Source organism: Orcinus orca, chromosome 5 (assembly GCF_937001465.1).
Source record: "Orcinus orca chromosome 5, mOrcOrc1.1, whole genome shotgun sequence".
Taxonomy (NCBI): domain Eukaryota; kingdom Metazoa; phylum Chordata; class Mammalia; order Artiodactyla; family Delphinidae; genus Orcinus; species Orcinus orca.
Window position 1 is genome coordinate 61817942 of NC_064563.1, and position 26284 is coordinate 61844225.

Here is a 26284-nt window from a genome sequence, read left to right on the forward strand (position 1 = left end):
TCAAAAAGATGGTAGCAAAAATAGAAAACCAAAGCTTAACAGAAGGTTCATGGAAAGAAAAGGCAAGAATTTCTCCCAGAACATGGAGCAAAAAAGACAGATGGAAAATATGAGAGAAACTAATAAGAAAGTCCAAGAAGTCCAACGTCAGAATAATGGGAATTCTGGGCTTCCCTGGTGGTGCAGTGGTTAAGAATCCGCCTGCCAGTGCAGGGGACAGAGGTTCAAGTCCTGGTCCGGGAAGATCCCACATGCCGCGGAGCAACTAAGCCCTTGCGCCACAACTACTGAGCCTGAACTCTAGAGCCCATGAGCCACAACTACTGAGCCTGCGTGCTGCAACTACTGAAGCCCGCATGCCTAGAGCCTGTGCTCCACAACAAGAGAAGACACCGCAATGAGAAGCCTGCGCACCGCAACGAAGAGTAGCCCCCGCTCACCACAACTAGAGAAAGCCTGTGCGCAGTAATGAAGACCCAGTGCAGCCAAAAAGAATGAATGAATGAATGAATGAATGATGGGAGTTCTACAAACAGAATGATAATGGAGAAAAAAGTGCAACCAATTAAATAAGCCTCCTAAATTTCCCAGTACTCCAGGGTATACGTTTCCAGGTTGAAAAGGTCCACTGAATGCCCAGAATGAGGGATGAAAATGGATCTACTCCCAAACATATCAAAACTTGCAAAAAGTTTGAAGATTAATTAGTGAGAAGTACATCAAAACTAAGAATGTAAGCCAAAAAATTAATTTGACCCTAGAGAATATTCAAAAGCAGCGCAGCAAAAGAAGTCACAGCATATACCTCACTGCTTGGCAGTAAGTACTGTTTAAAAATTCATAATTGTGTAATAAACACTGACTGATGTTCTAAACCAAATTCACTACATGGGAAAAACTGGAAGAGGGAAGCTGTGGTGGGAAGAGGGATGTTGAAACCAAACCCTCAACAGATAATGCCTAAAAGTTAAAAAAAAAAAATCAGGATGTTCTTTAAAGATATAAAAGTAAATACTTAAAAGTAGCTACCATTGGGAGCAGAGAACATGGGCTGGGGTCAGAGGACTGCTGTGTTTTGGTAACAAGCCATGTAGACCTATTTGATTCCTTGAGTATAATTTTGATTCTAAAAAAATTTTAAGTCACTCTGTGTAATTTGTTATTAATGACAGTCCCCAGTACAACTGGATGCTAATATTCTGGAAGCTGCAGGGGAGAACACAGAGTACGGGGTTAAGGGGAGACAGTGGTTCCATGTCCTGCCCCATACAAGATCTGAGCCAGAAAGAAGATCCATGTTTCCTGTCAGGTTATAAGAGAACTGTAATTGGGAAAAGACCATACTAAATTATATTCACTATTCATCTTTATGTCAAAACTTACCAAACAAGAAAATATAGAATCAGATATTACTCTTCAGAAAACAGAAACATAAATATGGTTTATGGACTGTAACTGCACTCAAAAGATCAACAATGACCATGAATGAGAACTGCCATGTTGCCATTCCCCAGGGTGTCCATGGGGGCCCCAGAAACAACCGATGGGAACCTTTTCACATTTCCTGACAAAATCAAAACCTAATGTGTACTTATTTACTAACCTGCACGATCTCCTTTTAGTGTGTCCCATACGTTACAATTGAAGTCATCATACCCAGCTAACAGGAGACGCCCACTTTTTGAGAAGGCTACGGAAGTGATCCCACAGATGATATTGTCATGAGAATACAATAATAACTCTTGGTCTGCACGAAGGTCAAAGAGCCGGCAAGTAGCATCATCAGAGCCAGTGGCAAAGGCATATCCATTTGGGAAAAACTAGAAAGAAAAGCAACAAACATTTATTCCATAGAAGTACACAAAAATTATGTGAGGCAGTGTAATAATAGACTCTGGGGTAAGACAGACCTAGATTCAAATTCCAACTTGGTTTCTTACCACGTGAATGATGTTAGGCACTAAAGATTCTTAAACACTTGAGTCTTAGTTTCAGAATTTAGTGTGTTGGTTAGGGCTGAATGAAATAACACATGCACAGTACCCATAACCCACTGTTCAGCACAAAGCAAGTACTCAAAACATCCTGGCTCTGGTCCTCCATATGTCTTACTAAAATGTTTAAATCAAATATTACTATTTATAGAATTTATATATGTATGTATACTCTTAAATGTTCCAATAATCTCATTATGAGAAATAAATAGGAAACATTTTATAAAAGAGAACAAAAATCATCCAGTTAGGCTAGGTTATAAAGTTAAGCTAGTAGTAAAGAAAACTATGCATTATTAGTTTGTGAATCCCCTTTCTCAGATACTGTGGCACTACTCAACACTTTTTACAAAGAGGAAATCACTTCATGTATCTATTGGTCATCTGTATTACTCTGTTAGTACCTGCTGATGTGTAGGAATAAAATGAATATAAATTTATCTTCTTTGTGGCAAATATTTTATAGTCTGTCATTTGCATTCTAATATTTTTTACTTTTTTAAAAATATAAAGCAATTTTTTGGAGGTATCACTCTCCCTGATTTCAAACTACTACAAAGCTATAGTAATCAAAACAGTATATTACTGACACTAAAACAGACACATAGATCAATGGAACAGAACAGAAAGCCCAGAAATAAACCCATGCACACACAGTCAACAACAAAGGAGGCAAGAATATAAAATGAGGAAAAGACAGCCTCTTCAATAAATGGTGTCAGGAAAACTGGTCAGCTAGATGCAAAAGCATCAAACTGGATGACTTTCTCACACCATATATAAAAATAAACTCAAAATGGATTAAATACTAAGACCTGAAATCATAAAACTCCTAGAAGAAAACACAGGCAGTATGCTTTTTTCTTTTTTTGGCCATGTTGCGCAGCTTGTGGGATCTTAGTTCCCTGACCAGGGATCAAACTCACGCCCCCCTCAGCAGTGAAAGTGCAAAGTCCTAACCACCAGACCACCAGGGAGTTCCCAGGCAGTATGCTCTTTGACAGTGGTCTTAGCAGTATTTTTCTTGGATGTCTCCTCAGGCAAGGAAAAGCAAAAATAAACAAATGGGACTACATCAAACTAGAAAAAGCTTTTGCACAGTGAAGAAAACTACTGACAAAAGGAAAAGGCAGCCTACTGAATAGGAGAAGATATTTGCAAACAATATATCCAAAATATACAAAGAATTCACAAAAGTCAATATCAAAAAAACAAACAACCCAATTAAAATACGAGCAGAGGAACTGAATAGACATTTTTCCAAAGAAGACATACAAATGGCAAATAGACACATGAAAAAATGCTCAACATTACTAATCATCAAGGAAATGCAAATAAAAACCACAATGAGACAGCACCTCACACCTGTCAAAATGGTTATTATCAAAAAGACAACAAATAAGTGTTGGCAAGGATGTGGAGAAAATATCCCTCATGTGGTGTTGGTGGGAATGTAAACTGGTGTAGCCACTATGGAAAACAGTATGTAGATTCCTCAAAAAATTAAAAATAGAACTACCATATGATCCAGCAATTTCACTTCTGTGTATTTACCTCAAGAAAACAAAAACACTAATTGGAGAAGATATACACGCATCCTGTTCAATGCAGCATTGTTTAGAATAGCCAAGATCTGGAGGCAACCTCAGTGTCCATCAATAGAAGAATGGATAAAGAAGATGTGAGATATACACGTACACACACACAGACACACACATATACATACACACAATGGAATATTACTCAGCCATAAAAAAGGAAATCTTATACCATGTTCTTGAATTGGAAGAATCAATATTGTCAAAGTGAGTATACTACCCAAGGCAATCTACAGATTCAATGCAATCTCTATCAAACTACCAATGGCATTTTTTCACAGAACTAGAACAAAAAATTTTTTAATTTGTATGGAAACACAAAAGACCCTGAATAGCCAAAGCAATCTTGAGAAAGAAAAACAAAGCTGGAGGAATCAGGCTCCCTGACTTCAGAGTATACTACAAAGCTACAGTAATCACAACAGTATGTTACTGGCACAAAAACAAACACACACTTGATTCCATTGATCCACAGATCAATGGAACAGGATAGAAAGCCCAGAAATAAACCCACACACTTATGGTCAATTAATCTACAACAAAGGAAGCAAGAATATACAATGGGGAAAAGACAGTCTCTTCAATAAGTGGTGCTGGGAAAACTGGACAGCTACATGGAAAAGAATGAAAGTAGAACATTCTCTAACACCACACACAAAAATAAACTCAAAATGGATTAAAGATCTAAGCATAAGACTGGATACTATAAAACTCTTAGAGGAAAACATAGGCAGAACACCCTTTGACATAAATTGCAGCAATATCTTTTTGGATCCTTTCCTAGAGTAATGGAAATAAAAACAAAAATAAACAAATTAGACCTAATCAAATTTAAAAGGTTTTGCATAGCAAAGGAAACCATAAACAAAACAAAAAGACAAGGACTTCCCTGGTGGTCCAGTGGTAAAGAATCCACCTTCCAATGCAGGGGACGTGGGTTCAATTCCTGGTCAGGGAAGTAAGATTCCACATGCCGCAGGGCAACTAAGCCCGCGCACAACTACTGAGCTTGTGCACCTCGATGAGAGAGCCCACGTACCGCAACTACAGAGCCCATGTGCCCTGGAGCTCACGTGCCACAACCAGAGAGAGAAAATCTGCATGCCACAACTAGATAGAAGCCCATGCACCACAACAAAGAGCCTGCGCCGCAATAAAAGATCCTTCATGCCTCATCTAAGACCCAACGCAGCCAAAAAAATAAAGAAAATAAATAAATCAAATAAATATTAACAAAACAAAAAGACAACCTACAGTATGGCATAAAATATCTACAAATGATGCGAGTGACAAGGGATTAATCTCCAAAACACACAAACAGCTCATGCAGCTCAATATCAAAAAAACAAACAATCCAATCAAAAAATGGGCAGAAGATCTAAATAAACATCTCTCCAAAGAAGACACACAGATGGCTCAACATCACTAATTATCAGCATCACTAAAATCACTAAAATCAAAACTACAATGAGGTATCATCTCACACTGGTCAGAATGGCCATAATCAAAAAATCTACAAACAAATGCTGAAGAGGATGTGGAAAAAAGGGAACCCTTTCAAAAATCTGAAAAAACATTTCAAGAAATGAAAAATCATATAATAACTTATCAATATGGATGCAAATTTTAAAATTTTAACAAATCAAATCCACTAGTAACTAAAAAGGATTATGCATTATAACCAAGTGAGGTTTGTCCTAGAAATGTAGGGTTGGGTTAATATTTGAAAACTAATCCACGTAAATTCACCATTTAACAGACTGAAAAAGAAAAACCACATGATCATCTCAATAGATGAAGAAAAGACATTTGATAAACTTCAACACTCATTCCTGATAAATCTGTAGCAAACTAGGAACAGAAGAGAAGCTCATCAACGTGATAAACGTGGTGGGATGAGAGATGGAGAGGATTGCATTTGCCTATTCCAAAATTCTACTCTTAAACCAGGTTGGCCTAATAGGGGGTGGGGGTAACAAAGCCTTTACTTTCTCTGATATTCTCTAAAGATTATATAAAATTGACTTTCAATATGCACATGATAAATAAAAACGAATTTTTCCCAAAAAATATCTTCTTGCAAAATTAGAGTGTATCTTACACCCATAAACACTTGCAATTACAGTGCTTTAGGAAATTCTAGTCATATCTATACATTTTGGCATCTGATCCACATAGGACAATTTACCTAAGTCAAGCAGTATCCCACCTCCTCTTAATATCCCTCTCCTCAATGCTGACTGTTTGCTAAATCATTTTGATTGTCATTCAAAATGCCATTTTAGTTTTAATTTATAAAGACATATGACTAGTTCATTCTCATTTTTGGAGTTATTTATTTATTTTCTTTCTTTTTCATTGATGTATAGTTGATGTACCATATTAAAAACAATACTTTTTTGAAATAAGAACTAAGTACTTATTGTCTGGCTTAATCTATTTGTGGATACCTTTTTGAGGGTTTTTTTTTTCCAATATGAAGGAGATTATAAATAATTTATACCATTTATTGAGCATCCAGTCTATAGTTTCATTTAGTCTTCACATTATTCTTTAATGTAGGTAGCATTATTCCTACTGAGGAATGTGTAGCTCACAGAGGTTAAGTAGCCCACCTGATCTCACACAGCTGGTTCCCAGCAGAACTGAGATCCAGAGTTTGCTGACTTCAAAAGCTATACTCTCTACACTAAACAGCTGCCTCTGTCTTCCTGACTGTCTCTCTTTGGGTTGTTCCCTTGACCCCAGAGATATGGGACTTTGTTCTCCTCTGAACACACTGTTGATACTCATGATCTGCTTGTTTGCTCAAGATGATCTATCCCTCTAAATCTGGGAGAAAAAAAAAAAACTTATTCCTGTTTACCTGCAAATAAGGACCTAGGCCTATGGATTAAAACCTTTCCATTAAAAAAAATCAAACCCTTGTTATTTGGGGGTTAAATGTTATAAAAGCATACTATTTATAAGAATCCTTGAAGGGAATCTGTTGTTAAAATCATACTGTAGAGTTCGACACTTTATATGCACAATCAATTTTCCTTAGAAATGCTCTTCACTTACACTGACAGCATTAATATCCGACACATGGCCAGTGAAAGACTGTCTACACATTCCATCTCGAATATCCCATAATTTTGAAGAGGCATCACAAGCACCAGAAACAAAAGTCCTCATGTCAGGACTCAGAGAAAGACTCATCACATCTCCAGAATGCCCAGTGAATGTAGTGGTCTGCTGGGCAGTTTCGATGTCCCATAAAGCACTATAATTAAAAACAGAAATAATTAATGACTGCTCTTTTCTTACATTAGTTCCTACTACCATCCTCAACCTCAAAATCAGTAATCTTCTGGAATAAACTTACCAAGTTGTATCTCCTGAACTTGTAACAATTTGGCTGTCATCTAAAAAACGACAGCAGGACAAGTAGCCTACAGCATAGAGAGTAACAAATGTTAGGTTATCACTGATTAATTCAATTACCGTATGAAACAGTAATATATATTTTTAAACATATAATACCTGGGCAAGTGTTTGTTAGTATAATCTATAGTTCTACTTTTAATTACTTCCAACTCTATGCTGCCTGCAACTGAATTTTATCAACAAACTCTCAGGTATTTACTGTGTTGATGACTCAGTTACAAACTTGTGTAAAAGACACAGTCCTTTCCACCTACTACAATTACCTAAGAGAAAGATACTCCTTAATACAAATATCTATTATAATCTATAGCAGACTTGGTTAAGTACCTTGGAGAAATATTTTAAAAACCTCAGGGAAGGAAAGGTGGCACTCAAATGCTCAGAATTCACCTGTGCTTCAAAATATGGAAATTTCAGGAACAATACCATTATTGAGATTGTGTAAAAAGCACAGCCAAATAGTACTTCCAAGAATCCAGAGAGGCTGAAACCTGGTGAGTGGTGATAAATTCCTAATTAACACTGCTAACCAAATACTATATTATTGAACTATGGTGTGCACATTGAATGCACTATCACATAGTGAAAAATACTTCATAAATGTATCTTGATACACACTTTCAATTACATAATTAAGCACCAAAATCCCATAATTGCTATAGGTTTGCAGAGAATACAGAAAATTATATTTGCTTTCTTTTTGTATTTTTCATTATTGTTTGAATTTTTCACGATAAATTTATAATTTTTACAAAAGCAATACTATTTTTTGGAGTTATTTATTTTCTTTCTTTTTCATTGATGTATAGTTGATGTACAATATTAAAAACAATACTTTTTTGAAAGAAAAATAGAAGTATGGTCATCATTTGTATAATTCTAAAAAGTCAGTGTTTCCCAGATTCATGGTAATTTCTACTCTCACTTGATTAATATGCATCCTTTGACCAGCTGATCTCACTTTGTCACTCCTTCTCCTTGATCAGCTCATTCTTCAGGAGGAAGCAGGTTTAGGAGAAAAGGACAATATGTAGTGATGCTCACCCGTGTGACCCGGTAACTCTCGGCTCACTCTCACATTTCCCTCTCTGGTTTTCAAGTTATATATAGAGCAGATGTTGTCCAGTCCTCCACAAGCAACATAATTACCAGAGGGAGCATAAGCACAGGTCATCACCCAGGAGGACCTCAAAGGAATAGCATGCATCTATAGGACAAATACAACACAAAAACTAAGTCAAGAGTACAAAAACAGTCATTAATTTTTCAAACCTACTTACAATGAAGCAAATATTACTACAATTTAAATGTACTTAAAAATAGGCCAAGTAAAATAAAAATGAAATGGTTTGAGAAAGTGAACAATAAAAAATAAAATACTAGGGCTTCCCTGGTGGCACAGTGGTTGAGAGTCCGCCTGCAGATGCAGGGGACACGGGTTCGTGCCCCGGTCCGGGAAGATCCCACATGCCGCGGAGCGACTGGGCCCGTGAGCCATGGCCGCTGAGCCTGCGCATCCGGAGCCTGTGCTCCGCAGCGGGAGAGGCCACAACAGAGAGAGGCCCACGTACCGCAAAAATAAATAAATAAATAAAATAAAATACTAATGCACACTGAAATGCCTGTTATATCTTCTGTATTATTATCAAATCATTTGGATTTAAGTGCTCTTTTCAGAAAGTATTCTTTTAAGAATAACAAGGACGTAGGACATTTCAACACTAACAGAGCCATTTGAAATATTAAGTGTAAATGTTAAAGAACTTAACAAAATTTTTTGTTTTTGCATTAGTGCTCAAAAGATGAATTTCCTCTAACATAACACTGAATAATACAAGTACTGGAGTTGAACAGAGTGGTTCTTCCACAAAGAACTATGACCTTCTAATAACACATATTCTGGGCTCAAATTCAAACAATGGTAATAGTTTGCACTGATCTACTCATACCACTGTATGATGCCTTATTACCCAACACCAAGCATTTGCAGGTCAGGTAGCAAAGTTTAATGTGAATGGGAACATAAAGGCTAAGTGGCCCATACACAGAATCAACATATTGTGGGATTACTATGCTCTCACTTAACCTAAAAGAATATTTTTCTGTTTTAGGAAAATATAGTTGAAAGTCACACTCAATTCTGATTGATACAGAAAAACTATTATATTACAAATGTGTCTTAGCTAGCTTTAAATTCTCAACCAGGCTGAAGTTACTGTTTATTTCACAAAATAGTACTTCTAAATCTTTACTAGAAACAGTGGTATAAGTGCACACAGAATCTAGAAGTATTTGACTTGTGAGCATTTTTCTGGAGGTTCTTCATGACCACTCAACACCTCTATGTCAGGGGTTCCTTCCAGTGGACATATTAAGAGGAACCACTGGCGTAAATACCACCAAGGGATCTAAACAAGTTGTAATTTGCCTCCAATCTACTGTATCTTCTGAGCAGTCCAGAAACACAAATCAATGCCTAGCGTGGACCAAAGAAAACATTCTAGCTTATCCACAACTAAAAATAAAAATTGCAGGGTCGCTGTCACATTAGGAAATGGGACCTTTTAAAAAAATCATTTATATGTAAAACTGATGCACACTGTCTTCTAATATTCAAGTATGAAATATGGGACTCAAATAAGACACACTGAACTATATTCCTGTAGTTGTCCTTGGGAATAAAAAGAAAAGGTTAAATATTAAAAGCAAACACTAGGTCTAAAGAAAGGATCTGAGTTAAAATTAACGGAGTAAATTTATCCTGGAAAGAAATTAAAGCTTGAAGTAATAAAGGAAAGAATTGGTGGACATCAAACCAAATAAAAGGTTATGTAAGAGGATGATTAAGAAACTCTACCTTATTTGTTGTATAGCTATCCCAAATAATTAATTTTCCATCTTGGGAAGCACTGACTAGTAGCCTAGAGGAACAAACACAAAAATAATGTGACATTTAGAGGAAAAAAGTAGTTTAAATTATGCACTGCATTAATGTAGAACAGTTCAGAAAAGACAAAAATAATTTTTCGAATTAAAAACTTGATACCAGAAAATATTCTCACAAGTTAAAAAAAATCTATTCTGCATGCCAAAAAATTTCAACATTAAATATTTTTAGACATTTTACTAGAAATGTCTCTGGTTATAACAACTTTTTCATGGTAACAACATTCTAGTTCTTATTCAAGATTCTGGTAGCTATTAGCTGACTGGTTTAGTATGTACTGACTTAAATATAATGACAGTAGAGTACACATAAGCCTAAGAACCACATTTCATTCAATCTAAAAATATCAGTTGAGAGCCTGTGAATGCAAGGCAGTGTTATGGGTACAAAACAGGCTATACTGCCTACCCTGGGGCCCTCCATCATCTGGTGGGGATAAGACATTTAATAAAATAAATTAGGTAAATGAAAATAGAGGAGTGGTATAAAATAAAGGCCATAGGAAAACAAATGAGGGACAAGTAAGTGCTAACTGGGTTACTCAAGTAGTCTTGCAAAAGAAAACAAGTCTTGAAAAAATGGAATTTCGAAAGCTAAAGATAGAAAAGTCTGTGTTCTATGAGGAGGATATGTTCCATGGCAAGAGGTGGAAAAATACAACAGGTATTTCAGGAATTGTGAATTTCCCAGTTACACAGAGTTTGTAAGAAATGGGAATAACAGTTTAGAAAAGGGGACTGGGCTTAAACTACAGAAAGCTCTGTTTGCCAGGCTAAATATGAACTCTTGACTAAGTTACCTGCCACTGAATTTTTTGTTTTGTTTCGGAATTTTATTTTTCACTATGGTATAAAATTCAAAAACTACAAAAGGACAGATATACAGTGAAAAGAATCACCTTCCTGTCCCCATCACCCTTCACTGTAGGTAAATAACATCAGGTTCTTACGCAGCAATTACTGTAAGTTTTATGAAAGGGAAGATCTAACCACAGGGTATGGGATGGAACCTAAAGTTCTTCAAAAATCAGTTGGCATCATCAGCATTGAGTTGAGAAGGACATTAAGTTACAAGTTGATAATCAGAATGGGTAGAAAGACAATGTGAGATAGGTTCTGTTGACACTTTGGGTTCTCTATTAAGATTAATTGTCTTGAGAAAACTATAAGAAAGTAAGAACCATTAACATTGTTTCAAGTGATTGTATTTTACACATTTGCTATCTCAATGGGCAGATTACTTCTTAAACTTCTTCAAGAAAAAGAATAAAACATTTGGCCTAGCTTTATGTCAGTTGCCAGTTATATAATTTTATTTATTCCCTCCTAAGAGGCACAAGTTCTATATTACTGTATTCAAGTATCTTATTTACATCAAGATGTGCCAGGCATTAGCAACAGGTAGCAACATTTTTAGGTTCTCCTGGAAGAAGAGAAAAAGTATGCAACTTCTATTAAAAAATAATTTTTTAGTTAAGACTTTTTCCCAATTAGATGAACCAAATCAAAGGAACAAGTCAACCACTATGGAAGCAGTGCCAGACACTCTGGAAAAAGCACAGGCCACACTGTGACCCTATGAACAAAGTAAATCATCAAGACCAACCATCCAACTGCACTCCAGATGGTGGCTGTGTGTGTGTGTGTATACACACACTTGTATGATGGGGTTAGGGGAATAAAAGATGTATTCAAAAATGTCATTGTTTTATGTAATTCCATCCTTTGTGAATTTAGGTAATAAATAATTACGGCAAGATCTGGTAACTTGTACATAGCAATATTCAACAAATATTTCCTTATTAACTGAAATTTCAATGTTAATACACAATAAAACTGCCTTGGCATGTTAAAAAAAAAAGTATAATACCCCACTGCAAAGAAAAGAAATCCTGAACACTTTGCCTAAATCATTTGATAAAGGATATTTCTGAGAGGTAAATCTGTTTTCCATATTAAAGGTTTCTAAACTTTTAAAGTATCAATGAATACTTTTATTAAAAGCAAAGCGTTCACATTAGATGCATTTTCTGCAAATACTTCATAGATATAGGTTGTTTCTAAAAAGAAAATGCAAATGATGACTCAACAAAAATAATTCTGCACACAGTCTGAAAATGGCAGGTACAAACCTCGAATCATATCCCCAGTGCATAGCATAGATTTTAGCTAGGTGACCCCTCAGTGTACGTCTTGTTCGCATTTGTATTCGACCCACGGAATCCATATTTGACGTGATCTACAGGAAGTGACGAGAATGTCATTCTTTACCTTAGACGTAGCTCAGAAAATAAAGTAGAAACAATTAATAGGCAAAAAAGCAGACATAAAACAAATTTATAGCTATTGAAGGTATTTTAATAATTCCTAGAGTCATTATAGGATTAATATGTTGTTCAAGAAAAAGTATGATTTATTTGCACACCTTCCAGCGAGAACATCTTCTGTAGACTATTTAGTAAAAAGAACAGACATACCTTCCAACCTTATTAAAAATCAGCTACAAATAAAAATCTAACAGATGATCAAATAGTAAAACATTTCTAATTTTAACTATCTAAAGAAAGACAATTTTATATTTAAACAACACATAAAATATCTCCTTAATAAAAATGATCAATAATAATTAAACTAATGAAACCTTCCTAATAGTTTATATAAGAAAAAAAGATCTTAACCAGGGCATATCAAAAGAATCAGAAGCTACCTAAAAAGAAACATATACTATATGAACGTACATATTTTTATTGTATTTTTTCGGACTTCCATTTTAACAGGTATGCTTTAAAAAGCACTTCTACCAGCATCTGACAAATTACAAAGTGTTTTTAAATAGAGATCTCATATTCCTTTCAATTAAACACTAATAAAGAGAATCTGAACATCATTTGCATCAGTATCAAGCAGTTTCATGTGAATTAATAAAATGAATTGAGGAAAAATAAAAATTTTACCTGAACAAGCGTGGCATCATTACATGCTTTTCTAGCATCCTGAAGTAAAGAAAGATAATTATACATTTAGATATGGAAATCCCTAGATATGATTTAAAATAATACTTTCATTGGAAATATAGATTTGAAATATACTTCTTACTGTACCACACAATCTTTATTTTTAAAAGGTTTAATGAGATGAAATTCACATAACATAAAATTAACCATTTTAATCATTTTTAAGGTGCGTAGTTGGGTTGGTTAGCATATTTACAATGCTGTGCAACCATCCCCATTACCTAATTCCAGAACGTTTCCATCACTCCAAAAAAGAATCCCTATACCTTCCAATTCCCTCTTCCCCCATCCCCAGGTGATCACTAATTTACTTTCCAATGGATCGCTCATTCTGGACATTGCATACAAACGGAATCATACAATATATGACCTTTTTTGTGTCTGGCTTCTTTCACTTAGTGTAATGTTTTCAAGGTTCATTCAGTTGTAGCATGTGTCAGTATTTCATTTCTTTTTATGGCTGAGTAATATTCCACGGTATAAAAATATGACATTTGGTTTACCCGTTAGTTAATATGATGGACATTTATGCTGTTTCTACTTTTTGGTTTTATGATTAATGATGCTTTGAACATACCTTTTCAATTATCCTGGGTATATACCTAAAAGTGGAATTGGTGGGTGATACGGCAACTATGTTTAACATTTTAAGAAACTGTCAAATGGTTTTTCACAGTAGCTGCTCCACTTTACATATCCACAAGGAATGTATGAGGGTTCCAATTTCTTCATGTCCTCACCAACACTGTTCTTGTCTTTTTATTCTTCTTCTTCTTAAAAAAAAATTATTACAGCCATCTTAGTGGATGTCAAATGGCATCTTAGTGTGGTTTTGATTTGCATTTCCCTAATGATTAGTGATGCTAAGCATCTTTTCATGTGGAGTGTCTTCACATGCGCTTATTAGCCATTTGGATATCTTCTTTGGAGAAATGTCTATCAACTTCTTTGCTCATTTTTAAATTGGGTTATGTGTTTATTGTTGAGTTATAGGAGTTCTTTATATATTCTGGATACTAGACCCTTATCAGATTATGATTTGCAAATATTTTCTCCCATTCTGTAGGTTGAGTTCTCACTTTCTTGATAGTTTCCTCTGACACACAAGTTTTTATAGTTTTGATGAAGACCAATTTGTATATTTATCTATTTTTTTCTTTCTTGCTTGTGCTTTAGTGTCATATTAAACTGTTGCCTAATTCAAGGTCACAAAGATTAACAACTAGGTTTACTTCTAAAAATTCTACACTTTCAGCTGTTACATTTAGGTGCCATTTTGAGTTAATTTTTATATATGGTATGAGGTATGAGTCCAAACTCATTCTTTTACATGTGGATATCTAGCTGTCCCAGCAATATTTGTTGAAAAGACTATTCTTTCCCTATTGAATTGTCTTGTTACCCTTGCTAAAAAATCAATTGGCCATAGATATATGGCTTTATATATAGACACACAATTCTATTCTATTGCACAAATATACTTTTGGTTTATGGTTAAAAGATTTTTAATTGCATCCCCCCAATAAACTGAACTAGACTGATTTAATAAGCCCATTGTATTCAGAGTAATATTTGTTAATAAGCATCACCAAAAAGCAAGAGTTCTGAGTTCCCTTCTATTTGTTCTGGCAACTAGAAATTGAGGTGATGGGAAGAGTATTTACAGTATAACCCAAGTCATTTCAGAAATATTTTAAAAAATACATAGTACTTGAAAACTTGACAGCTACATGTAAAAGAATGAAATTAGAACATTCTCTAATACCATATACAAAAATAAACTCAAAATGGATTGCAGACCTAAATGTAAGACCAGAAACCATAAAACTCCTAGATGAAAACATAGGCAGAACACCACCAAACCAGCTTTACAACAAATGTTAAAGGAACATCTCTAGACAGAAAAGAAAAGGCCACAACTAGAAACAAGAGAATTACAAAAAGGAATGCTCACCAGTAAAGGCAAACATAGAGTAAAGGTAGAAAATCATCCCCAAACAAATATGATATCAAAACCAGCAATCATGAGGAGAATGCAAATGCAGGATAATTGAAATATATTTGAAATTAAAAGACCAGCAAGTCAAAACAATCTTGTATATATATAGACTGCTATATCAAAACCTCATGATAACCGCAAAGTGAAAATCTACAATAGATACACACACAAAAAAGAAAAAGCAATCCAAACACAAGACTAAAGATAGTCATCAAATCACAGGAGAACAAAAGGGGAAGAAAAGAGACCTACCAAAACAAATCCTAAACAACTAACAAAACGGCAATAAGAACATATCGATAATTACCTTAAATGTAAATGGATTAAATGCTCCAACCAAAAGACACAGACTGGCTGAATGGATGCAAAAACAAGACCTGTACATATGCTGTCTACAAGAGACCCACTTCAGATCTAGGGACACATACAGCCTGAAAGCGAGGGGATGTAAAAAAGGTATTCCATGCAAACAGAAATCAAAAGAAAGCTGGAGTACCAATATTCATATCAAACAAAGTAGACTTTATTTTTTTAAATCAAAGTAGAGTTGATTTACAATGTTGTGCCAATCTCTGCTGTACAGCCAAGTTGACTCAGTTTTACACATATATACTTTTTTTTAAATATTCTTTTCCATTTTGGTTTATCCCAGGAGATTGGATATAGTTCCCTGTGCTATACAATAGGACCTTGTTGGTTAACCACTCTAAATGTAATAGTTTGCACCTACCAACTCCAAATTCCCAGTCCATCCCTCTCCCTCCCCCCTCCCCCTTGGCAACCACAAGTCTGATCTCTGTGTCACAAGTCTGATCTCTATCTTTGCAAATCTGGTTCTGTTTCACAGATAGGTTCATTTGTGCCATATTTTAGATTCCACATATAAGTGATATCATATGGTATGTCTTTCTCTTTCTGACTTACTTTGCCTGTGTGCCACAACTAGAGAGTCCACGCACTGCAACTACTGAGCCCATGCGCTCTGGAGCCTGTGCGCCACAACTAGAGAGAAGGCTGCACGCTGCAACGAAGAGCCTGTGGACCACAACAAAAGATCCTACATGCCGCAACTAAGACCCTGCAGTGGAAGGGCAGAGTCTTAACCACTGGACAACCAGGGAAGTCCTCCTTATATATTTTTTTCTTCTCTGATTGCCATGGCTAGGACTTCCAAAACCATGTTGAATAAAAGTGGTGAGAGTGGACATTCTTGTTCCTGATGTTAGAGGAAATGCTTTCAGCTCTCCACCATTAAGTATGATGTTTGCTGTGGGTTTATCATATATGGTCTTTATTATGTTGGTAAGTTCCCTCTATGCCCACCTTCTGGAGAGTTTTTTATCATAAATGGGTGTTGAATTGCGTCAAAAGCTTCTTCTTGCATCTACTGAGATGATCATATGGTGTTTATTCTTCAATTTCTTAATGTGGTGTATCACACTGATTGATTTGCAGATATTGAAAAATTCTTGCATCCTTGGAATAAATCCCACTTGATCATGGTGTATGATCCTTTTAATGTATATTGGATCTGGCTTGCTAGTATTTTGTTGAGGATTTTTGCATTTATGTTCATCAGTGATACTGGCCTGTAATTTTCTTTTTTGTGTGGTATCTTTGTCTGGTTTTGGTATCAGGGTGATGGTGGCCACATAGAATGAGATTGGGAGTGTTCCTTCCTCTGAAATTTTTTGGAATAGTTTCAGAAGGATAAGTGTTAACTCTTCTCTAAATGTTTGATAGAATTCGCCTGTGAAGCCATCTGGTCCTGGACTTTTGTTTGTTGGAGGCTTTTTAATCACAGTTTCAATTTCAGCACTTGTGATTCTGCTGTTCATATTTTCTATTTCTTCCTGGTTCAGTCTTGGAAGGTTGTACCTTTCTAAAAATTCGTCCATTTCTTCTAAGTTGTCCAGCTTATTGTCATATAGTTGCTTGTAGTAGTGTCTTAGGATCCTTTGTATTTCTGTGGTGTCCATTGTAACTTCTCCTTTTTCATTTCTAATTTTATTGATTTGAGCCCTCTCCCTTTTTTCTTGATGACTCTGGCTAAAGCTTTATCAATTTTGTTTATGTTTTCAAAGAAGCAGCTTTTAGTTGAGACAAATATTGTATGATATCACTTAGATGTGGAATCTAAAGAATAAAACAAACTAGTGAATACAACAAAAAAGAAAAAGACTTACAGATATAGAGAGCAAACTACTGGTTACCAGTGGGGAGAGGGAAGAGGGAGGGGCAAGATAGGCTTAGGAAATTAAGAGGTATAAACTACTATGTATAAAATAAATAAGCTACAAGGACATATTGCACAACACAGGGAATATAGCCAATATTTTATAATATAACCTTTAAAATAAGGAATATTTTAAAGGAATATAACCTTTAAAAATTATGAATCACTATGTTGTACATCTGAAACTTATATAATATTGCACAACTATACCTCAATTAAAATTTTTTAATTAAAAAATAACACTTCTTTAAAATACTTTGCAAATATACTGTATACAGGTGTTATTAGAAATAAAATACTTTTTTTTTTTTTTTGCGGTACACGGGCCTCTCACTGTTGTGGCCTCTCCCATTGTGGAGCACAGGCTCCGGACGTGCAGGCCCAGCGGCCATGGCTCACGGGCCCAGCCACTCAGCGGCATGTGGGATCTTCCTGGACTGGGGCACGAACCCGTTTCCCCTGCATCAGCAGGCGGACTCTCAACCACTGAGCCACCAGGGAAGCCCAGAAATAAAATACTTTTGATCTAACATGATAAAAAGATACAGTAGGTCAGGAAAATAATTTTTTATATAATGAGTTATATTTTTATATTAAAAGCAAATTCCCTACATGTAAGCAGGTGTTTTTGCCTAAGTATTATAGGATAGTCTTTCAAAAAGACCTTAAATTTTTACACAAACTGAAGAGAATTATTAAACAGAAGATAGTGAAACAAAATAAGTAACGGCAAACAAAGAACATGTTTAATAAGCAACAAAATGTTTTAAATCAAGTTTATCAGTTAATAATAAATTTAGAGGATTCATATACATGGGAAGCACAATTAATTCTTCCTACTAGATTTGTTCCAATTTTTTCCCCCAAAGGTTAGGGTAGTGTTGTCTTCAACTTTGTTCTTCCCCAGTGTGCTGTGCACGCTTCTGTGCAGAGAGGCACACACGATTTGTTGAATTACTGTCCCCAAAGGACAACCTGTTCCATTCAGCCAGGGGATGCCTGCCACCGTCTGCAACAAAGACTGGATAAGTATGCAATCTTTTTGGCGGCCTTTTCAACCTATTTATAAGCACTTAGAATATTTCTATGTAAGGGTGTTCATAAGTAGTTACACAAACATATGATTTGATTCTCTCATTCTCAGATTGTGGGTTTAGAAACCTCATTTGGCAAGGAATAATTTAGCCCACTTTCCTACAATGAAAAGAATTTCCAGAAACAACAGTGACAGCCTGAGCCATGTCCAAAAATGCTGGAGTAGAAGACAATTCTAAAAAGAGCTCTCTGATTTTAAGCTTTATGAAAATGAACTATCACTGTTTAGATCATCTTTCTTAATTCAGTCATTCAATAAAAAAATCTGTTGCACACTGTGTCAGGTACTATGCTAGGCACCATGGATAGAGCAGTAGACAAACCAGAAATCCCTGCCCTCATAGAGCTTACCTTAATATTAACAACACAATTAAAACACTGCAAGTTAAAATTACTGAACTTATGAACACTTTTATCCATTATAAAACGGAATATTAAGAGAATCATTCCCAATTAACAGCTGAATTCCTTAAAAAATAAAGCTCTGATATTAATATCTTTCTGCAAAATAAAAGTGGTGTTTCTCACTCCAAATCAAACAAGTAACAATTACAAAAGACAATCTACATTTTCTATATTTCTGTTTTTTTAACTTAAAATGAATTATAATCAATGCTACTCCAATATAAAATAAAATAAACTTTTTAAATGAATCATGTATTGCACCAAATAGCATACATTTCTATTATGTCATGTGTTTATACCATAGTTAAATATATAGTTAAAATATATTTCTGGAATTAAGGGGGAAAAAAAGGAAAGAAGGAAGAAATGGTCTTTAAATATAGCATGACATGATTAAACTGATAAGAAAAGTACATGGTATTTTACATACACATGGTTACTTGAAATCACGGAAGATGATTCAGTGAGCAACTATGCCCATGACATTCTGCTTGGATGCTGGTGAGATACAAAGATAATTAAAACACAGAATTTCCCAGCCAAGCACAGGTAGTAAAGACAAATGTGCACAAGGAACGATAATATCAGGTGGGCTGTAATCAGCCTTGTAACACAAATCCAAAGGGCTGTACAAGTAAGGAACTGCCACTTACTGGCATTGATCTAAATCCTTTACATGTCATTTTGTTTACTCCTCTCCGCAAACCTATATAGTGGGCAGAGACATTAAGCATCAAAAAAAGCTGTAAACACGTCCTGGCCACAAAATAATTAAAAGATGGAATCCATGTCCTTTCCACCAGGCAACGCTGCCTTCCAACAAAAGAATAAGAAATCCAAGTGCAGGACTCTGGTGAGGTTTTTTAGAGGAAGACTAGGATTCAATGAATACAAGTCCCAGGAACAAAATTAGAGCAGAGGTAGTATAATTCCAGGCAAAGGAAACCATTTGATAAAAGGCAACAAAGTGGAAAAGAGCAATGCATGTTCAGGGAATGACCACCAGATTCATAATGCTATAGCACAGGCTACAGAGCCAGATCTTAGCAGACATGATGGGGAGGCAGGGCCACAGGGGTACCTATGGCACGGGCTCTGGAACCAAAATACACCTGGCTTGAGTCCTGATCTACCACTTCATAGTTATGTTACCTTCGCCAGTTACTTAATCTCACTGAGGCTCAGTCTCCTCAGCTACGAAGTAACACCATCTACCTCATAGGGTTGCTACAAGCATTAAATGAGATCAGCACATGACCAAGTGACTGGCCAGTCACTCCAGACAAGAACACCACAAGAAATGAAAATTGTAGGCCAATATCCCTGACGAACATAGATTCAAAAATCCTCAAGGAAATATTAACAAACAGAATTCAACAACACATCAAAAGGATCATACACCATGATCAAGTGGGATTTATTCAAGGGATGCAAGTATGGTTCAACACCCACAAATCAATCAATGTGATACACCACATTAACAAAATGAAGGATAAATATCATAAAATCACCTCAACAGATGCATAAGAAGCTTTTGACAAAATTCAATATCCAATATCCATTTATGATAAAAATTCTCAACAAAGTGGATATAGAGGGAATGTACCTCAACATGATAAAGGCCATATATGACATATATAAGATACTCAATGGTGAAAAGCTGAAAGTTTTCCCTCTAAGATCAGGAGCAAGGCAAGGATGCCCATGCTTGCCACTTGGATTCAGCATAGCATTGGAAGTCCTAGCCAGAGTGATTAGGCAAAGAAAAGAAATAAAATCAATAAAGGGCATCCAAATTTGATAGGAAGAAGTAAAACTATTGCTACTTGCAGATGACATGATATTATATACAAAAAACATTAAAGACTCCATCAAAACTGAGAATAAATGAATTTGGTAAAGTTGCAGGATACAAAATAAATATACAGAAATCAACTGCATTTCTATACACTAATAAAGAACTATCACAAAGAGAAATTAAGAAAACAATTCCATTTACAATTGCATCAAAAAGGATAAATTACCTAGAAATAAATTTAACCAAGAAGGTGAAAGACCTGTACACTGAAAACTAAGACGCTGATGAAAGAAATTGAAGATGATACAAATAAATGAAAAGATATTCTGTGCTTACAGACTGGAAGTACTGTTAAAATGTCCCGACTACCCAAAACAATCTACAGGTTCGATGCAATCTCTATCAAAATCCCAATAACATTTTCCACAGAAATAGAACAAACAATCCTAAAATTTGTATGAAACCAGAAAAGACCTCAAATAGCCAAATCAAGCTTGAGAAAGAAGAACAAAGTTGGAGGCATCACATGCCCTGATTTCAAGCTATATTACAAAGCTATAGTAATTGAGACAGTATGATATTGGCACAAAAACAGATACAGAGATCAACGGAACAGAACAGACAGCAGAAAAATACATCCACACATATATGATCAATTAATTTACAACAAAGGAGCCAAGAATACAAAACGGGGAAAAGACAGTCTCTTCAGTAAGTGGTGCTGGGAAAACTGGACAGCTACGTGCAAAAGAATGAAACTGGACCACTATCTTACATAATACACAAAAATTAACTCAAAATGGATCAAAGATATGAATGCAAGATCTGAAATCATAAAACTCCTGGAAGAAAACATATGCAGTAAGCTCCCTGACATCAGTCTTCGTGATGATTTTTTGGATTTGACCACAAAAGCAAAGATAACAAAAGCAAAAATAAACAAGTGGGACTACATTAAACTAAAAAGCTTCTGACAGCAAAGAAAACCATCAATAAAATGAAAAGGCAACCTACTGAATGGGAGAAATATTTGCAAATCGTATATCTGATAAGGGATTAATATCCACAACATATAAAGAACTCATAGAGCTCAACAGAAAAATAAAACAAATAATCTGATTTTTAAAATGGGCAGAAGGGGACTTCCCTGGTGGCACAGTGGTTAAGAATCCGCCTGCCAATGCAGGGGACACGGGTTTGAGCCCTGGTCCGGGAAGATCCCACATGCCACGGAGCAACTAAGCCCGTGTGCCACAACTACTGAGCCTGTGCCCTAGAGTCCATGAGCCACAACTACTGCAGCCCACATGCCTAGAGCCTGTGCTCCGCAACAAAGAGAAGCCACTGCAGTGAGAGGCCCACACACCACAACAGAGCAGCCCCCACTTGCCACAACTAGAGAAAGCCTGCACACAGCAATGAAGACCCAACGTAGCCAAAAAATAAAATAATAAAAATAAATAAAATGGGCAGAGGGTCTGACTGGCATTTTTCCAAAGGAGACATACAGATGGCCAACAGGTACATGAAAATGTGTTCAACATCACTAATCATCAAGGAAATGCAAATAAAAACCACAATGAGATAGCAACTCACATCTGTCAGAATGGCCATCATCAAAACGAGAAGAAATAGCAAGTGTTGACGAGGGTGTGGAGAAAAGGGAACACTGAGCACTGATGGTGGGACTGCAAATTGGCGCAGCCATTATGGAAAACAGTATGTAGGTTCCTCAAAAATTAAAAAAAGAACCACCATATGATCCAACAGTTCCACTTCTGGGTATTTATCTAAAGAAAACAAAAACCCTAACTCAAAAAGATATATGCACCCCCATGTTCACTGCAGCATTATTTACAATAATCAAGATATGGAAACAACCTAAGTATCTGTTGACAGATGAAAGGATAAGAAAATGTGAGATACATACACACACACACACACATACATACACACAATGGAATATTATTCAGCCATAAAAAAAGACTACCTTGCCATTTGTGGTGATAACATGGATGGACCTTGAGGGCATTACACTAAGAGAAATATGTCAGACAGAGAAAGACAAATACCACATAATCTCACTTATATGTGCAAGTTAAAAAAAGACAAAAAACAAAAATCCAAGTTTACAGATACAGAGAAAAGATTTTAAAAAATGAGACGGCCATGTGACCAATGTGCTTGGCCAATCAGTCATTCCTGCTCAGCATCTGGAGCAAGTGACACAAAGTAGAGATGGTGGAGAATCCATTCTGGTGGTGGTAGCAACATCTTAACTCAGAGATTAGCCTATGAAGCCTTCTCTAATCATCCCAGAAAAAATAAATCCCTCCTTTGTTTTGACAGGTTTGTTCAGACACCTAAGGTATCCACTCAGAGTTCTCATTCACATCTAAATCATTAACTTCCTTGAATTCCTGGTGATTAGAATGATTATGATTTTAATCCGCTCAGAACCAACATTTTTCTGCTGAGTGTTCTTCCCCCATCCCTTGTTTTTCCTGCTCCTTTCATCTCTTTCCTGTAATATCTTTGCATAGATCCTATGATTGTTCCTTTTTTCTTATTCTTCACTTTTAAATTAGATAAGTAATTCTGAAATCGCTATTGCCAAAGATTCATACTGGACAGATCACAGCAGTGTTCCAAGTTACTAATAACTTGGATTCTCCATGCTTCGTTATGAAGTTTTTCATTTATATTTGTAAGTTGTGTAGCTCTTACTTTTTCCCTGTGAAAAGAAGTAGGCAGCAGCAGGCTACACACAATTCGGTCTCTCCTCTACCTTCTCACCAAGAGGGTTCCTAAAAGACAGCATGTCTATATCCTTTCATGTTTATCTCTGCCCTCCTTGATATTTCTCAGTCCAGGGAAGCATCTGTTTTCACTGTTCCAAAAGAAAGGAATGATGTTGTCCCTGAGGGAATATGAGATTTACAGCCGCAGAAACCCTCTCTCAGAGCCTTTCCACACCCTAACATTTGACAACTTTTCCCCACTCTATTAGGTTTTGAAGTTCTAAGTGTCTTTAATTTTGTTAAAGATGAAGCTTGTATTTGTTCATTATGCTCTTTACTGTTTTGAGTTGATTTCCAAGAGTAAAGATGACAGACATCTTCATTACGCCACTAATCATTTTTAATGTTTTTCTGCAATCTAATGGTTTAGAGATTAATTTTCTAATAGATTACATTATGTGATATTATGATATTGTGTAACATTATGATATTACATTATGCCTCAACATACCAAAAATCAAACTATGATTCCAGGTGTGTGAGTAGAAGAGAAATATTATCATGTCAGCAGAGATTACATGTGCACTATTAACTTCTTAGGGACACAGGGGCCGTTGGTCCACATAGGTATTTGTTAGGAATGATTTTTGGAGAGTTCTTTAGAGGCATGATAAAAATAAATTGACCATTTCTCACCTTATAAATTATTTAATATACGTAGACTGATAAACTACTACACAAATTTTGTTCATTGCTGGTATTACATAAAAATGTTAAAATTTCAAAATGAAAAAGTTTGCTCTTACCTGGATCTGATTCCGCAGCTGCTCGGCTTCCTGCCTCAACTGTTCCAGCTCACTCATCCTTGAATTTGTTTACCTCAGAAACTAACAAATGAAAGTCACTATTCAAAAAGAAAGAGAGACAAACTGACTCAGTTCTCCATTTACATATTAATCTGCTTTTTAAATATTGACATGTAACTTCCTTTTGGTCCCTCTGAAACTCAAGTGAGATAATTATTACTGGAACTTAAAACTGCTCAGTAAATATAGATCTAGATTATTTGCTAAAGGATTTTATGGAGGAATGGGATCAGAGGAAGGAAGAGACAGCTTGAGTTGCAGTATTCAAGACTTAATTATAGAGAATCAGTACTAGAATGGAGTCCAGGGAGAAATACTTTACAACAGTTTCAAGGGCACCAGTAGACATCCACACTTGGATGCCTAACAGACACCTCAACTTATTTCAAAATTGAACCCCACACCACCCTTAAGTCTTCCCCATCTCTGCAAATGGCAATTCCATCCTTCCAATTGTTTAAGCCAAAAACCTGGGAGTCATCCTTAACGGCTCTGTTCTGTTTCTTTCACACCCTACATCTAATCCATCAGCAAATTATGTCAGGCATTCCTTCAAAAAATATCCAGGATTTGACCAACTCTGATTACCTCCACTTTGACTACCTTGGTCCAAGACACCATCATCCACCTGGCCTCCTTTCTACTGCCCTTGCCCACTCTCCAGTCTATTCTAAATATAATAACCAAAGATGCTTTGAAAACAGGAGTCACTCTTCTGCTTTAAATCCTACAATGGCTTTTCACTCCACTCAGAGCAAAATCTAACTCTTTATCTTGACCCACAGAGTCCCCTACACAGTCTCTTACACACACACCCTCTGACCTCATATCTCTCCTCCCCCTCTCCCTCTCTGCTCCAGCCACTCGAAAGCTTTCTTGATGTTCCTTGAACACACTAAGCAGGCTCCAGCTTCAGTCTTTGCACTTGCTCTTACCTCTGCCTGGAACCCTCTTGCTTGCCCCGATATCTTCACTGCTTCCACCCTTACCTCGGTTCAGATGTTACCTTCTCAGAGCAACCTTCACTGATAGCACATAGGTACCCAACTAGGCCCCTTACCCTGTCTTGTTTTTCACTGTAATACTCAATGCCATCGAACATGTGTTCGCTTATTTGTTGTCTGCTTCCTCCTAGTAGAGTATAAGCTCCGTAAGGCAGGGACTTTGCTCGCTTTACTCTTTGCTACATCTCTAGCACCTGAGACACTTCATGCTCCAGTACATTAACCAACCTGAAAATAATCTAAGAACTAAAGGAAAATTCATTCTAAGCATTTAGCATGAATCCCAGAAGTAAAAGGCAAGGATGTTATGACCTCAGGAAGAAAACAGAGACTGGAAACTGGCAGTATTCTTTCTCTACCTGTCCTGCTTTTCTCTTCACACCTGCTTTGTTTTTCTCTTTCTACAGAATGACTTTCTGTAGGTATATCAAGGGGCTCAGAGAGGTCTCATATAACTTTTAAGGGCATTCAAAACCACCTCTTACCCAATTCTACTGCCCTTCTACCCCCCAAAGCCACACACACACAAGGGACCCTCTAAAGAGGAGCTATCTGCAGCTAACAAGAGTTATTCAGGAAAGACTATGAGTTGTTCCAAATAAATGAAATTTTCCAGCTTGGGTGCCAAAAGGATGGAGGTACTGCGAATAGAAATGACAAAGAGGAAGCAGTTCCCTCATCACCACCACTACTCTATGGAGGGGGAATACTAGGAGAGGCCATGGGGCCCCGAGCATCCCTGCACATTCTTGCTGTGTATGCCAAAATAACAAGGCCCTAGTCACTTTTACCTAAGCCATTTCTCAAGGCTGCATTTGGAGTGAGCAACCTTGAGGGATGAGACGACGTCTGCCCCAAGACAAAGAGAGACCTTGCTGCTTCTTACTGTAAAAGTGGTAAATTCCCTAAGCTCAGTGTTTCTAGACTGCGATGCAAACCCAATGCATATGTGGCATCCATCTAGGCACACCTGGGTCACCTCCATGGGACTGAGGAGCATGGGGAATGGGCAAAAACCAACAGCACACCATGCTACTTGGGGTGCTGCGAGTAATAAAGTCCTTGGTCTCTGACCCAACAGTCTTATGTCTTCTGCCAGCATCCACAAAACACTAACAGGCTAATTTATTAGCTTATAAGTAGGTAAAATCCCAGACCC

General features: G+C 36.4%; 1 protein-coding gene across 3 annotated transcripts in view; it reads right to left on the reverse strand.

Moving 5' to 3' along the window:
• Positions 1-26284, reverse strand: part of GNB4 (G protein subunit beta 4) — a 59952-nt gene that overhangs the window by 6583 nt on the left and 27085 nt on the right. Inside the window, exons 2-9 of one of the 3 annotated variants that reach the window (XM_004270518.3) lie at positions 24062-24159; positions 12922-12960; positions 12100-12206; positions 9879-9942; positions 8066-8228; positions 6960-7026; positions 6656-6857; positions 1604-1820 (exon numbers count right to left, since the gene is read on the reverse strand). In XM_004270518.3, coding sequence (XP_004270566.1) covers positions 1604-1820; positions 6656-6857; positions 6960-7026; positions 8066-8228; positions 9879-9942; positions 12100-12206; positions 12922-12960; positions 24062-24118 — 916 coding nt within the window. In that variant the 5' untranslated portion in view covers positions 24119-24159. The remainder of the gene's footprint in view (positions 1-1603; positions 1821-6655; positions 6858-6959; positions 7027-8065; positions 8229-9878; positions 9943-12099; positions 12207-12921; positions 12961-24061; positions 24160-26284) is intronic. The other 2 variants (XM_033429480.2, XM_033429481.2) reach the window with 2 other exon arrangements.